General features: G+C 39.3%; 2 protein-coding genes and 1 non-coding gene across 20 annotated transcripts in view; 1 reads left to right on the plus strand and 2 right to left on the minus strand.

Annotated features, from left to right (window-relative positions):
- Nucleotides 1-485: 485 nt before the first annotated feature.
- On the minus strand, nt 486-10,205 carry cenpt (centromere protein T). 2 transcript variants are annotated; one of them, XM_073871489.1, is made up of 14 exons: nt 9,921-10,205; nt 9,332-9,431; nt 8,828-8,966; nt 7,478-7,571; nt 7,251-7,393; nt 6,011-6,101; nt 4,943-5,091; nt 4,280-4,867; nt 3,024-3,247; nt 2,336-2,897; nt 1,275-1,374; nt 1,056-1,202; nt 851-955; nt 486-772 (listed from the first exon to the last, which is right to left on the minus strand). In XM_073871489.1, the coding sequence occupies exons 1-14, from the start codon at nt 10,007-10,009 to the stop codon at nt 643-645; spliced, it is 2,661 nt and encodes an 886-aa protein (XP_073727590.1). In that variant the 5' UTR covers nt 10,010-10,205; the 3' UTR covers nt 486-642. The 2 variants fall into 2 exon arrangements, with proteins under 2 accessions (XP_073727590.1, XP_073727589.1); XM_073871488.1 differs by having other exon boundaries at nt 2,336-3,247.
- A 425-nt stretch (nt 10,206-10,630) lies between these two features.
- On the plus strand, nt 10,631-10,758 carry LOC129424558 (U6atac minor spliceosomal RNA). The gene has a single exon (XR_008638100.1). It is a non-coding gene; the product is annotated as a U6atac minor spliceosomal RNA (small nuclear RNA).
- A 519-nt stretch (nt 10,759-11,277) lies between these two features.
- Nucleotides 11,278-16,400, minus strand: part of fnbp1b (formin binding protein 1b) — an 87,542-nt gene continuing 82,419 nt past the window's right edge. For 15 of the 17 annotated variants that reach the window (XM_055179278.2, XM_055179286.2, XM_055179279.2 and 12 more), the window contains 2 exons: nt 15,066-15,101; nt 11,278-13,546 (listed from right to left, as the gene is read on the minus strand). In XM_055179278.2, the coding sequence (XP_055035253.2) occupies nt 13,539-13,546; nt 15,066-15,101 (44 nt within the window). In that variant the 3' untranslated portion in view covers nt 11,278-13,538. The remainder of the gene's footprint in view (nt 13,547-15,065; nt 15,102-16,400) is intronic. The other 2 variants (XM_055179276.2, XM_055179277.2) reach the window with 1 other exon arrangement.

Here is a 16,400-nt window from a genome sequence, read left to right on the forward strand (position 1 = left end):
AATCTCAAGAGCGTGCGCGCGTTTGTCCTTGGGGTTCCCCACACACATCAGGATTTCTGATCGTAAATATAAAAAAATATATAGATTTATGATACGCGATCGGGGTGGCTCCAATGTTCTTCCGATCAGGTTCGGTGCTCTTTTGGTGTGTACCCAGCATGAGGGGGGAAATCGGACTAAATTCAGCCCGATTATCTTTGAATTTGTACTGGGCTTTAGTAAAAAAAAAAATGTATTGGGTGTCACAATTTACCGGTATCGGCAATTACCGTAATATAAAAACCATGTTTATCAATACCGTGTCAATACTACACACATGCTCCTTCTGCCTCCCTACTCTCATTTCTGGAGTACAATCTCTTGGAAATAACATACAAAAAATGTATTATTTACAAAGTTTCAATAAGACAATTTATCTTTTGGCCATGATAAGCGTGTGTAGTGACAGCCGTAATGTGTAAAAATACAAATTTATTGCAAAAGGCAAAAATAAAATGAAGCAAGAATTATTTTTTTAACAGCAGCAATATATTACAAACATCATAGTTATCTTGAACACAAGACATTTACATTGTCAAATAGGAATATATTTACAAGAATATATATGAAAAGCTTGATTGGGTTAACTTTACATTTGCATGTTCACCTCTTTTGATTTGGGACGACTTTGTTTCCACTGGTCGCCACAGGAATGAGAAGTTTGCGATACTCCAGTGGAAGATATTTCTCTATTAATATATTGACAGGCATGCTGTCGGTCACAAAGCCTTGCCTGAGAAAAAAAAAACACAATCACAGCAGGGGCTAAGACAGATGAACGATTCATTAATCTTTATTAGAGTCATCTTACCTTCTCATAAGGAGCTCAAAATCTTCAATCTCAATTGTTTTACGTTTGGCATGAGTAGCATAGACTTCCAGATCATCTGCGAGCCGATCAAAGTATTTCTTGAGACTAAAACAAATAAAAAAATAATCTCAGGGGTTAGTTCACAATTTTTTGAGTGAACTACTAAGTGAATCTTGAATTGAGTGTCACACAGGTGGTATATTACATTTCATTAATGGCAGGGTAGACGTCACTGGCAACCTTTGTTTTGGCAAAGTGTTTGAAGACGCTCATGACATAACTCTTGGGCAGAACATCGGAGCCGGTCTTGCGTTTCTGTCTGGGCTGACGTTTGGTAACCTGAGGTGCCGGACTGCAAATAAAGAGTTTTGCATTACACATGAGAAAGTGAGAAAGGAGAAGTGGAATGATGCCTGATAATTACCCAGAATTCAGTTCTTTAAGGACCGTGGGTGTGGCATGAGCACTAGCATTTGTGATCACTCTCTTCTGTTTCACAAAAGCGGGAGTTTTCATGGACAGTTCTGAAACGAACAAACAAACACTTAATGCAAAAGTAGATCTGTAAAGAGTAAAGTAAAGCATTACTTTATAAATGTACACATTAATATTTGAGTAACTTTTTTATAGTGATGCACCGCTGTATCGGTCGCCGATATTTATCGGCCGATTTTTGATGAATTTGAAACCATCAGCATATCGGCAATAGCACGAGAAAGGCCGATACAGATTGTTTATTAATTAACTGCATAAAGAAATCCATTATATGTAAAAAATGAGTTAATGTTGTATATCAAATAAATGCTGAATAGCAAAAACCACCTTTGAAGGTTGTCATGCTGTCTTATTATATTTGTTTTAGCTTAATTTGTGCCTCTCTTATTATGTTGGTCAGTTGAATGTTATTTAGATCCAATCCATGTTCAGGAAAAGTAATTTGATGCAGAAATAAACTAGCTAATAGACCAACTGTATAGTATTGTATACAAGTGTTTAATATCGGTATCGGCCAGAAGTTGTCTGTTTAAATCGGCATCGGTATCGGCCCAAACAAATCCTATCGGTGCATCCCTACTTTTTAAAAAGTAATGCACGTTTTTTTTTTTCAGTTTAATTAAATCAAATTAAAAATTAAATAATGTACTGAATTAAACTGAACATATTAACGTTGAATTACGCACTATGTGCGCCTGAGCGGGAACAGTTTGAGTCAGAAACCGAGATGGCAGGCCAGAGCTTGACATTTTTGCAATCATAAAAACACTTGCAACGCCTGAAAGAAATCAAGCCTCAGCCAAGTAAGAAAATGTAACTTAAAAGTAACGTAAGCATTACTTTCAATGAAAAGTAACTAAGTAACGCAATTAGTTACTTTTTGGGGGAGTAACTTAATATTGTAATGCATTACTTTTAAAACTAAGTTTCCCCAACACTGCTCAAGTATAATTTGAAGTAGTTAAAGTCACATGTGGACTGCACAAACACCTGCACTGCGGGCATCATCATCATCGTCATCTTCCTCTTCCTGTTCACTCGGAGCAGGTGAATGCGGTTCAGGGCTCTGATTGGCTGGCTCAGAATCCATCATGTCCTCATCCTCTGATTGGCTCTCCTCATCTTGGAGATCATCACCTTCAATATCTGGCAGATCTCTTCCGGTCAGGCTAGTCTCATGCCGTGATCCTTGCTCAGATGTGGTAGCTTCTGGCAAATCTTTTCCGGTCAGGCTAGTCTCATGCCGTGATCCTTGCTCAGATGTGGTGGCTTCTGGCAAATCTTTTCCGGTCAGGCTAGTCTCATGCCGTGATCCTTGCTCAGATGTGGTGGCTTCTGGCAAATCTTTTCCGGTCAGGCTAGTCTCATGCCGTGATCCTTGCTCAGATGTATTGGCTTCTGGCAAATCTTTTCCGGTCAGGCTAGTCTCGTGCCGTGATCCTTGCTCGGATGTGGAAGCTTCTGGCAAATCTTTTCCGGTCAGGCTAGTTTCATGCCGTGATGCTTGCTCAGACGTATTGGCTTCTGCCTCTGGCAAATCTTTTCCGGTCAGGCTGGTCTCATGCCGTGATCCTTGCTCAGATGTGGTGGCTTCTGGCAAATCTTTTCCGGTCAGGCTGGTCTCATGCCGTGATCCTTGCTCAGATGTGGTGGCTTCTGGCAAATCATTATCGGTCAGGCTGGTCTCATGCCGTGATCCTTGCTCAGATGTGATGGCTTCTGCCCCTTCAACATCTGGCAAATCTTCTCCATCCAGGCTAGCAACATGTTGCTGTGACCTTTGCTCAGTGATGACCTCTGTCGTGAGGTTAAGCGGAGGGGACAGATGGCTGCCCTGTGGTTCCATCTCTTTATCAGAAACATCCTGTAAGTTCTCTCCGGTCCTGTTAACAAACTCCAGATAATCTGAAACATATTCAAGTCCTTTAAATCATTAAAGTTGCACAACACATGACCAATATTTTCTAATGACCTTCCAACTGGTTGTGATTATAAGGTTATTTTCCATTTTAGAATACACAGCTATTGATTACTTTTACTTCACATTTTCAGGGTTCCCACACCTTAGTTAACTTCAAATTCAAAGACCTTTCAAGGACTTTCCAGATCCAATACCCTCAAATTCTAGGACTTAGGTCCAATCCCATTTCTCTGTCTTACCCGTTCCCCTTACCCGTTAGTTTTGCACGTTCACGTGAGAGCAAGGGCTATCCCAATTGGGCCTTACTCTCACGTGGACGTGCAAAACCAAAGGGCAGGGGTAAGGGAAAGGGGTAAGACAGAGAAATGGGATTGGGCCTAAATGTGGGGACACATTTCAAGTGAGAGCAAGGTTACATCGTGTTACCTTTTAAGATGCATTGTTACAGTTGATACAGTTCCCTTTCAAGGGAACTCGCACTGCGTCACTGCGGTGACACTTTGGGGACGCCTCCAGGGGTAAGGGCGTCTGAATGTGTATATCAAACTCAACCAGGCTTAATGACTGAGACAAGGTGATATCGCTATTTGAAATATTGCCAAAGACGGCGTTACAGGGATGGAGGAAGTATGGCAAGAGAGACACAGCGTCTCGTTCCCTTCTCAGGTGACAACAGTTACATACGTAACCCGAGATGTTTTCATGTGTCAAACACAACTATGCCAAAAAGCATTTTGGTATGAATCAACATTCGCATACAGAAGATACAAGCACTTAGAGCAGTTTAGCACGTGTGCTTAAAAGGCTAGAAATGTTATGATATTATCCTACACTACACAGTGTTTTTTTTTACTTCTTGCATAAAACAGATTCAAGCACTTTCAATGACCTGTCTCTATTTATATATATTTTTACAAACTTTCCAGGGCCTTGAATTTTCCCCTCCATATTCATAAACTTTCAAGGATTTCAAGGACCAGTGGGAACCCTGCATTTTTAATGTTTACAAGACAAATCTTTTTCTCTGGGGTTCAGTCCAGCCCCGAAACTCTTTGTGACTCTCTGTCCTGCTGGAATTCTTAGGATCCCACCTCCACCCTCTGATCGGTGTGCTCTACGTGTTTTTTGCTCCAAAATCGGTGATGTATCCATGTCTTCCTCAGTCTCTGGCTCGTGTGTTTCTGCATCTTGAAATTTAGGTGGAGACTCCGTCATCGCCTGTGTCGGAGCAAGCATGATCTCATCTTCAGGACTCAAAGACACATCACCTGCTTCTTCTTGGGATGAAGGCAGCATCTCTTCCTCATCCTGTAATGCCGATTCCACCTCATGGTCTTTGTTTTCTTGGATAATGGATTCTGGAACATCATGAATTTCATCGACATAACTCAGTCTGTTTTCTTGGTATTCTTCGGTCTCTAGGTCATTGCTCTCAGCATTTCTCTCTGGTTCCTCATCTTGTACCGCCATGTCATCTTTATTCAGCTGAACAGTAGATCCGGCAGGCTGGATGTAAAGTTCTGTGACGTCATTTAGGCCAAGCGTGAACTTCTGCCATGAAGAATCTTCGAGAGTTTTTCCATCCTGAAACTGAGAATGATCTAAAGAAACGATAAGGAGTCAGATATGGGGAGAATTTGATGAAAAATTCGTTAACTCAGAGTCTGTGTGCAAACCTTGGTCAGGTGCCTGCTCCAGACATCTCTGGACGGCCTCATCAAACGAATCGGCAGAAGGCAGCTTCCGATTGGACACTTTCCGCTGGAGCCCCGCCCTCTCAGTGCGTTTATCCACAAATGGGGTTTTTAGAGTCAGGTTAAGGCCACTGTTAGAAAATAAAACAAAAAACACATTTCATTTTAGTTTAAAATCTGTGCTCCTGTATAGCGCTTTAGTAGAGCATCACGTTAGCAGCACAAAAGATCAAAGATCAAACAAAAATCACTGCAAAAGATGCTTTCCAACAGGTTTTATCGTAGTTTTTGTTCAACTCCATTGACTTGTATTAGATGTGCTGTGAGGTACGGTATTACTCCACCGCCGCGGAACGTTGTTTGTATTCTTGCATTGGCAAAAGTGGATTATCGCCACCAACTGGGCTGGAGTGTCTATTATTCAAGCTCTCAGCGGAAGAATATACGGGTGTGAGGCGCTTGGAAAAATAGGTCCACAAGTTTACAACGAATGGTAAAACACCTGTTGGAAAGCATCTTTTGCAGCGATTTTTGTGTGAGTATATCAGTGAACACCCCTGACCACTCGGTGAGTTTCACGTCTTTGTAAACGAAAGTTTAATGCATTTAAGGTGGGAGGTGATACAAGAAACACCCGAAAATTCTCGGGCCAGCATCATATGTCCAAATTTCAGTCAAAACCGTTCTAATTCATCATTAACAATCTAAAAACAGGGCTTTAAGTGTAAAATACCAAACTTGCACTTTAACTAAAAACACAAATTGCCTCCCCTCCTCAAAACAATCTCTCTTTACTTCCGATCATATGATATGGCAGGTGGGTGGGGCACGGAAAAAGATTGCAGCGATAAGCAAATAGCAACATGACCAAACTTCAAACGATCCAATTAGTTCTCAAAGGGTGAATTCAAGTCAAGACAATCGCGAATTCTATTTCATGAAGACTTTGACTTAAGGTTCATGTCCATGATGTTTATCAACTGCCTAAATACCGAAAGCATGTCTGATCAGTTTTACAATCATAACCAATAACAACCGAGCAGCATTTACCTCTTTGATCCAGCAGATGAATCCAAATCATGAGACACATCTGATTTCTCCCGAAAGACAGATTTATCAGAAGCCTCCTCCACAGATTTATCTGAAAAGTTATTAGACAATAATTAAATGATTTTGACATCAGGCTGTGTTCTTATGGCACTCACTTGAGTTTAGAAAAATGATTTATGTCAAAAATGACTGAACACGGATTCAGTCTCAGGTTCACGTCATAAGCTTCACTGATGAAGTCACACTTTATATTTAAAGGAATAGTCTACTCATTTTCAATATTATAATATGTTATTACCTTAACTAAGAATTGTTGATACATCCCTCTATCATCTGTGTGCGTGCACGTAAGCGCTGGAGCGCGCTGCGACGCTTCGATAGCATTTAGCTTAGCCCCATTCATTCAATGGTACCATTTAGAGATAAAGTTAGAAGTGACCAAACACATCAACGTTTTTCCTATTTAAGACGAGTAGTTATACGAGCAAGTTTGGTGGTACAAAATAAAACGTAGCGCTTTTCTAAGCGGATTTAAAAGAGGAACTATATTTTATGGCGTAATAGCACTTTTGGGAGTACTTCGACTCGCCTGAAAAGTCCGCTCCCCTTCTCACTCTCATAATGGGAGAGGAAGGGTGTTACTGCACCGAGTCGAAGTACTCCCAAAAGTAAGCTAAATGCTATCGAAGCGTCGCAGCGCGCTCCAGTGCTTACATGCACGCACACAGATGATAGAGGGATGTATCAACAATTCTTAGTTAAGGTAATAACATTTTTTAATATTGAAAATGAGTAGACTATTCCTTTAACTACAAAATAATGTATTTCTTATTGCTGCTTGTGTCTGCAGAAACCTTCAGGGTGCAGTACAAGAGAAACAGATATAACTTCTGTAAGCACTGGCTTTTATGTTGTATGGGTGCAAGATACCGTCAAATAAAAAAAAATCAAACATGGGCTGCACAGAGCATCACAATAAAGAAGGTGCCTGGTTTGAGGCATTGCTGGATCGGGAGGTCTTTCTGTGTGCATGTTTTTTCCCGTGTTAGCACGAGTTTACTCTAGCTACTCCAGTTTCCTCCCACAGTCCAAAGACATGCAGGTTAGGTAAATTGGAGATCCCAAATAGATCAACTCTGTAAATTAACTGAATATAGCCATAGACGCGAGAACAACATCAATAATAAATAAATAAACAAAATCAAAAGCAACAGAACTACAGGTGAGAATGGATCAGAACCTGGCATCTGGTCCAGCTCTTTCTCAAACGCAGAAACACTGAAGACAGGCTGGGGTTTTCTGCGACTCAGTTTTCTCACCACATGCGTCAGGGGTTCGGTGTGTAGGGTCAGATCAGAGAGCTCCGCTCCAGACAGACCTTCACTAGGAAAACACACAAAAGAGTCATTATATCTGCAGAGGGTACGTAAATAAACCAATCACAGGACTAATGAAGCTGGTACAAACGTTCTCTCTCCAGCACTGGAGACACTGGACTCTGGATTTGGTTCTGCCTCCTGTGGCGCAGGCTGACCCGACGTCAGCAAAGACGCCTCAGGGTCTGAAAAACACTTGTTTTATTTCCAAAGAGCTTTTGCAAGGAAACTTTACAGAAAATCATATTGTGCAGCATCTTATTTGTCTTGAGTTTCTATGAAGCAGATCAGATCAATTAAATTTATTGAAAAGTGAAGCGTGCACATAACAACAACGGTGAAGTTTAGGCTGAGACTACAGTGGTGTTATAGTTCATACCCGATCGACGAGGTTTGCTGCTTGCAGTTTATGGAAAAGTTAAAGATGGAGCAGTCAATGCAGACACCTGGTGCTTGCCGTAGTGCCGTGTTTCCTTTCTTTTTAATTGCGAATGAAGTAAATTAGATGGTGAATGTGTCAAAACAAACTAATCTTTTAAAAAAAGATGCAACCAAGAAACCCTTAATATTCAATATTTTTGTTGCTGTTTATACCGTATGCTAAAAATAACTGAGACACATAAGCGTAGATTATTAAAATACCAACAGCGTTTAGTCTTGCTCTTATTTTCATTTTTATTTTTTTACATGTCACAATATAACATATTCAGGTATATTATCGAGTTTAACCTGTTGTAAAAACATGAATTTATAATGTTTATTAGTGGAACTGAATGTTGGATTAAACATGACACGCCCATGATCATTGTCATTAGTACTTTGATACTAGGGCTGTGCAAAAATATTGATACAGCTAACTATCCTGATTCGTGATAAATTTTCCGCGATAGTGTATCGATATTTCAATCTCTACTATCGGTATTTTTCAAACCATCAAATTCCTCTGTGTGCGTCAAACAACCTCGGTGCCGCTGCTGCTGTAGTTGACGCTGTCCAGTTGTCTGTCATATACGACCATTCGGCCAATGTCTCAAAAGTTAGCGGGAGTGAGAAAATGGCAGAAAATGTAAAAAACACCTGCAGCTTTCAAAGCAGACTTGTGGAAGCACTTTGAAAAAAATCAGCTCTTTTTTACATTTTTGATAAAAAAAGAAAAAAGTATTGCAATGTGTCACAACATGCAACCTATTGTATAGTATCGTGATACATTGTATCATGACCCATGTATCCTGATATGTATCGTATTGTGAGGCCCTTGCCAATACCCAGCCCTATTTAATACCATATGTCACAGTCTCACGCCTTCAGCGCCAGCTTAAGTCGGAAAAAATTTCTAACCAGCATGCACCGCTTCAAGTCAGCCGCCGATCGGTCTGCGCAGCGCCTTATGAAGTTGACCACACCTTACCTGTTTGCCTGACCAATAAACAAGTCTGCTCACCCATACGAATGATTCCCCTAAGCAGACCCCGAGGTGTGATGTCATCATCGAACAGAGAGGGCGTGGCTGCGGCCGGAGGATTTGTCTTTCCACCCAAGGACCTCTGTCGTTTAGGTGGAGGGAGGGGTGACTGGGCAGTCTGAAACAGATCAGAAAAAAGTTGAATACTTGGAAAACTTTAATCTACAAAGTAGACAAACTTTAACCCTCACTCATCTCTCTCCTCTGACCACTCCACCCTGCTGCAAACCAAACTGGCTCATTCACAGATTATCATGTAATAACATCATCATGCATGAAAATCTCAAAAAACGTCACAAATCCCAAAAGATTCATCCACAGAGTATTTCCTTATTAGTGAACATATTTTTAATAAAGTTTGAGAGATGTCGGACGGTTGGGATTATGATGTTTGAGTTGACCGACTGTGGTGTAGTTTGCTTATAGTTATTCAAGATAACTCCAGATAATGTGTGAAAGTAGCATATAAAGAAGAAATGATACCTGATGAAGTTTTTGCTTGAGTTTGTGGCGCAAGGCGACTCCAGGGCTTTCTAGTCCAGGTGTGTTTATCAGTCTCACACTCCGGCGTGCACGGGTCGAACTAAAACACACAACACAAAACATGGTAAATACACAATAAATCACCTAACACAACCAGTACTACATATATGAACAAGTAGACAGTAATACTTGCAAAGGCATTAACTCACTATAGATTAATTTGGAATACATAAACAATAGTAGTATGTCATGTCATTGTGGATATGCAAATGCTGCATTTATATGATCTTAATGGTATTCAAAATACATACAACCTATATTTCTGTACTACTGCTAAACTTAGTAACTTATTACTGTCTGGGTAAATTTGTCCTTAGATCATGTGTCAAAACTAAGACTTATTGTTTACTAAGACTTATTGTTTAGTGCTTGCTTAGCTTACACAGACGTCTTTCTGTTTATGTGTACAATAGGTTATATACGTACGTTATAGACTTTGTCCAACCTTATCAAACACAATAAACCGTATAGCATTGTGTAAAAGAGACCGTTAAATGAAGTTAAAATGATATTATGTAGATTGTTTCACCTTCTGGTAACTGGAGATCGGGGTAACTCTGTATGCAGGACTTTCTGCAACAAAACCCGAGCAGATAAATCCTCGTCCACCGAATCCATCTCTTCTGATTTTTCTTCAAAACATATAACTATGAAAAATCTAAAACTTTACAGAGCGGTTAATCTGAAGTAAACAACCTAGAAGACATCGACTGTAAACGTACGTTTAGGAACCTCAATCGAAACCCTCACAGCTCCCGCCCGTTCGTTCAAACAAATCTCGCGAGATTTAGTATTGCGCGTCACAACAATGACGTACGCGCGCAGTTCAGTGTAAATGCATTGGTTTGCTAACTTTTTTATGTTTACCGTTACAGATCATTTAATCTATTAGACCGTAATCTTTTTTTATTTTATGCCCCCCACATTGTTCTAAACAAAGGAATCCTACAAGAAGAATATGTGAGGTATATGCTAGTCGCCCCGTGATTGGTCTAAACGCTTCCTATGCAAATGTGCAAGCGTGTAATGTATCTAACGATTCACAAAAAAAAAACGGCTTCAAAAACATAAATACAGAAATATGAGCGTGCGGTATGGTATATAAACACGTATACTGCTACAATATCCAATATATAATATTAAAAGCTGTTTGGTTGCTACTGTATTAAATCGTCACCGTCGATGGATCTGGTAGGTATTCTCTGTCCCTTATATACTGTGATACGCAGCTGAACACACGTGTTGTATGAAAGGAGAGAAGGTTAGCACTCCCCTTGACAAGGATGGAAGAGGTCCTAGTGGCCTTCAACACACATACGGTTAAGGCATTGCCACCTACTTCGTGGCATCTCTAACCAAGTTTTTTTCTTATAGTTTATCTTACAATAAACATCCGCGAACCTTAATCATTACAACTGCTTTATGAAGCTTCGAAACTTTTACGAATCTTTTGTTTCGAATCAATTGGTTCGGAGCGTGTTTGGTTTCAAACTGTAATTTTTAGCAAACGAGGCTTCATTACGTCATAACCGTTTCGAAAATCAGATGGTTCACCACTACGGGGAGTTGAACACAAACGACCAGTGTCTCGCAAGTTCATATGCAAGTTCATAAAACATTTATTCTTCTGACTAATAACACTACAATTTTGTAAACTTTTTGTTTATAGACCAGGCTTTATTTCGAAGAAATTGGTTCAATTTCAATATATTGAAAGCTTCCAAAGCAGAAAGAACAGATAAAACCTTCTGTCACATGATTAAAAACATTTTTTACACTTAAACATTTTCAGATTTTTATTAAGACATGTAGTTATATGCCAACAAAACCTCATACATGCATTCCCACACAGACACAATAATACACAGACACAATAATGATTTGATTTTCCCCATCTATTTTTAATTGGCACAGTTAACACATACAAAGTATTCAGTGCTCAAAAATACAAGCATAACAAACAAACAAAAAAGTGCAAAACAAACAGTTGGCAGATCCCATAAAAAAAAGGTTATTTAATTTAGCAAAGCAGAAAAAGAAGCTGGGACACTTTTTTCATCAAAATTTAAAAATAGACTCTTACCATGGTTTGGTAGTTCACTCTTATTTATAGACACTTATAGATATACATATATATTTATAATTCTCTTATTTGGGAATGGTGTTTTGTAGGCCAAGAGAGCGAATACGGGACAGGGCAGCTGATTTCATGTCATAGAGGCCGCGATATCTTCTCTTACAGAAACAACAGTTTGTGTTTTTGCCATATAGTGACTGAAAACAGCATAAAACTATGGGCTCAAAAAATGGAAATGCTCGCAATCGTTGTGTGATCTCAAATAGAAACAGAGCACTTAAGATGATTATTGTGTTTGGAAGACAAGTCTAATGATTTATTTTTCATAACTTTCTCATTACTTACACTTCTTCGTATTTACAGTTTCATTAATGGCGAGTCGGTCAGTTATGTTACATAAAGAATGTGCAATTCATTCAACATAAAATAACTAAATCGAAAATAAAAGCTTTCAGCATTAAATGTGAAATGTGTATTTTTAGAGCCTAACGGAATTGCAAAAGTAATGTTTTTCGCAACGATTTCCTTAACACTTAACTCCATTGTTTGGACAAACAGACCGCTGCGCCCAAAGTCGAACCGTATCTCGAACAGGACGGGATGCTCAAACAAACAGAGCGGTTTAAGATGTTTTAATAGAGTCACATGCAAACGCTTTAGCTAGGTTAAAAAAGCATATTTCAACACAAAAAAGATCTTCTTCAACTTTAAATAGCAGTTTTGTGGCATGAGAATAAATTTGATTGGCTGTAAAAGTGAGAATAAACCCTTATTAGACTTAGTCATCCTAAAACCTCTTCTGAACCAAAATGGGTGTGACAAAAAAATATAAAAGAAATATAAAAATGATTATGTGCCTCAAGAAGTGACGAGTAGTCATTGAAATAATACAAATCTCTTCATAGACATTACAGGAAAGAAAACTGTCAAACCATAGTAAGTACAATAAAATAAACTGATTTAATTAAAAACCTCAAGCATGGAGTCCAGTCTTTCATAAATTCAGGTTAAGATATGAAGGCCACGCACCCGCTGCACATCAATCATCTGGTTAACCTGTACATTTGGCTCAGGATACATTAAAAACCATCACATACGTTTCATAAGATCCCAGGTAAATGAAGCTTCTGGGTACTCCACAGGGTAAAACCATGAACATCACGATAAATACATACCCATATTAACAGGTCACCATATTCATGTATGTATATATCACGTGTTAACAGAAAAAAGCCGCTTCATCATCCAGCAAATGAAAACAGTGCTTGCTTGAGTGTGCCGAGCAGCGATTGGACGGATAAAAAATCACTGGATGAAGGAAAATGTAAATCATGTCATGACAAAAGTAAAAGTGGAGTAAGAAATGATGAACGGTTAACAAACAAATAAGGTTTGAGTAAGTGCACTGGAAGGGCGGAGACAGAGGAGGTGCCAGGGCAAGCAGACATGCTGTTGGTCAGCGAAGCCCCGCCTCAAAGAGTATAAAGGGGTGTGGCCTGATAAAGGAGCAGACTTCCAGAATGAGTCAATTTTATATCTATGATCATACATACATCATACATTGTAATTTGTTTCTTTATACTGTACTTCTCACCAAAGAAAAAACGTAAGATATCAAGATATAAACCTTTGTTTTGGATGTGGCAGACTGAGGGTTTATTTCCTTTAACAGGCCACATTTAATGGTTCATTGTGGATTTTAGTTTGGGACAGATCAGGGACACACAAACAAGACAGACAAACATACACACACGCGCGCACGAGCCGAAACAAATTTAGCACTGTTCAGCGAAGCTCAGCCGTAAAGCAAAATGATGCGCAGATCAAATTCACCTTATTATAAAATAACAAACAGGTAATAAATCTAATGTCATAATATTTCTCATTCCTCTGATTTGCTGTTCCTCTCTACAGCAGGAGATTTACAAACGCGTTTAGGCCGAGAGACCTCTATAATCTCTCTCTCTCTCTCTCTCTGTCTCACTCTAGGTTGGCCATGAAGTGTTGGCTGTAGTTTTCCCCACATGTGGTTGCTGTTTGCCCTGCACCACTGAGTCCTCCTTCCAAACTTTACGAATCTGCAGTCATACAAACAAATAAACATGAAAAACAAACAAAAAAAAACACATTAGACTCGGTGAAATGATGGATGCCGCCCATTTAAAACTTTAGGCTTTTCACACTTTGTCCGTTTGTAATTCATGAAACGAGGCTCCACCCACAAACAGTGATGTCATACTCAAGCATGCGTATCAGGGGTTAAAATGTATCACTGATGCTTTTTTGCTGATGTTTAACTGCTTTCTTTCATGCATTTGTTGACGTATGAGTAGGACTGTTAAACGATTAATCGTGATTAATCGCATACAAAATAAAAGTTTGCATAATATATTTGTGTGTGTAATTATTATGTATATATAGTCTGTATTTATATATACAAAATAATTACACAATGCACACACATTATGCAAAAACAAACTTTAATTTTGCATGCGACCAATCGCGATCAATCGTTTGACAGCCCTACGTATGACATTTAAATGTAGGATTCTGGTGGGATACAAAAAGTCTACAACCAGTTAGGGTGAGAAATTTTACATTTTCAGCCATAATAAATGTTTTGTAATGGCATAAGTACACTGTTAGACAAAATATGTACCTCAGCTGTTACTGGGGCAGTAGCTACTCTTTAAAAAAGGTCTGAAAATGTACCATTAGGTACAGATATGAATACCAATATGTACCTTTGAGGTACTAATATGAATTTTTTATGTGCAAAGCTATACTTTTTAAAAGGTATCGGCCCAGTGACAGCTGAGGTACATAATTTGGGTACATTTTCTTCTGACAGTGTAGGACATGACTCTAAAATATAATTTGTGTTTTTGTGGTTGTTGTTGTTTTTAGGGTGATTTTGGTTAACTTTTCGTTGAGCCACACCCAAAGTGATTACATACTAAGGCAAAAATGTCCAAGATTTTCAATTTCAAGTGTGAAAAGCCTCCACTAAACACACAGATATGACATTTGATGTACTGTATATGCTCACATGAGTACAATACACACAACAAAATGGACTGAATAATGAATAATATGAACACAAATAATTTTTTTTTAAATATGTGGTCTATGGTTTATTTGTAGGAGTTATTTTATTATCTGTGTTGACTAGCATAACAAATTTAAAGCCCACGTGTGAGCTAATGCAGCAAACACCCCCCCCCCCAATAACTCAATTCAACACTCGAGATGCAGAAACACTCACGGAGGCAATCTATCGTGTTATTTTCACTCATCCATATTTGTCTCGAATTTAAAGATGAAGTGAGTGATGTCATGCATTGTTTTTTTACTTTTCAAAATAAAAGTCCCATTTGACTGACTCAAAATCTTCATTCGGACTAAAACACACTCATGCAGTATTAAAACTCCAACCACCGCAACAGATAAAGCTAAAGTCAGCTCACATATAGCATAGCACGGCTTTGGTAAGCCAAACACATTATGTAGCATCTCCAAATGGAAGACAAATTAGGTTAAATTGGTCCGGTACGCAATCCAAAACAATAAACCCACACACAATGCCTACTGTCTCACCCTCAGGAAGATAAATCCTTCTCCAAGAAAAAAGCTCTGCCAGGAAACATCAAGAAAAGTTTCACATATCCTACCTACACCATTCACTTATTTATATAGTTTTATTGTGCTGCTATAAAATAATATGTCACATGATCAAATAATCTGCAGATGGATGATTATAATCTCAATCTAAAGCTAAAAGTATAGTTCATTTTCTACACGTTCAGCTTCGCAAAGCATACTTCATTTGATTCGAATGTGTACACTGGCGTTAGATGCATGCAATACCTCTCCTGGTCTACAGGGGTCCCTAAAGAGCAGTTAAGTAGCTCTAAAGGGTCAAACTTGCGTCTTTGTACTCTTTAATGATACAGTTGTATAAATGAGGGTACGTTCTGACCCACTCGCACAATCTTTCATATATAGCCTTTATTATCGATATAGCTTGCATCGACTACAGAGCTGTGACGGTTGGTGCAGCGTCATCGCGGTAGTGAGGTGCAACCCGTGATGGTGTGCATATCACAAAATATGGAAAATATAAAGTACAATCTCGCCCAGCGAGATGTCTTCAAGCTCATGTGAACGGAACCGGGTAGCAGACCCCGAGTTAATGCGCTATTTGTAAGGGGAGGCAACTGATATCAGTGATGACCCGCTGGCTTGGGGGCAAAACAATGAGACAAGATCTCTCTTGGTCACTCAAGGTTGCGAAAAAGTATCAATCTGCGCTACCAGTACACCAGGAAACATTATAACCCCAGTATAATACCACCATGTATGCATTATATGTAAGCCTATATGCGTTATATGCGTTATATGCGCTATACGCATTATAACCCGTCACAGCCCCAATCGACTACCTTGCAAATCTACGCCCCCCAGGGCGTGGTTGCCACCTTGTGGATAAACAAATTACTGCAAGAAAATTAAATGTGCATGTTCGACCTGCGCGTACGCATTATATGTGCAATTAAGTTTAATACTGACTTTTAGGTAGTGTGCACACCAAAGCGTCTACGCGGGCGGATGTTTTCAATTGTTTCCTATGGAAGCCCTGAGCTTTTAAAAAACGTCAGCAGGCAGGTTTTGTCCACGCTGAGCGCCGGCCCCCTGGTGGATTTTGGGCGCCGCAATTGAACAATTTTCTTTTTTGGGTGAAATGCTCAGCTCGTCAATGTCACTTCTCACTTGGCCATCCAAACACACTAGAGGAGGGGTGGGACAAATATTACAACAACTAACAGGGACATCATTCAACAAATGATAAACAAAGCAGGAGTTTTATGGCAACCAAAGCGCTCAGCTGAAAAAAGCTGGCAAGCGCCTATAGTCTGCGTTCACATGGCGTTT

Source organism: Misgurnus anguillicaudatus, chromosome 9 (assembly GCF_027580225.2).
Source record: "Misgurnus anguillicaudatus chromosome 9, ASM2758022v2, whole genome shotgun sequence".
NCBI classification, from domain to species: domain Eukaryota; kingdom Metazoa; phylum Chordata; class Actinopteri; order Cypriniformes; family Cobitidae; genus Misgurnus; species Misgurnus anguillicaudatus.

Bases quoted from the DNA above. Each gene is read 5' to 3' on its own strand.
- cenpt (XM_073871488.1), bottom strand. From the start codon at position 10,009: ATGGATTCGGTGGACGAGGATTTATCTGCTCGGGTTTTGTTGCAGAAA. The intron at 6,102-7,250 runs GTTCTGATCCAT...ATAACTTTTCAG, and splicing joins AGAGCTGGACCAGATGCCAG to ATAAATCTGTGGAGGAGGCT. The intron at 3,248-4,279 runs TGTCTTGTAAAC...ATGTTTCAGATT, and splicing joins GAACCCCAGAGAAAAAGATT to ATCTGGAGTTTGTTAACAGG.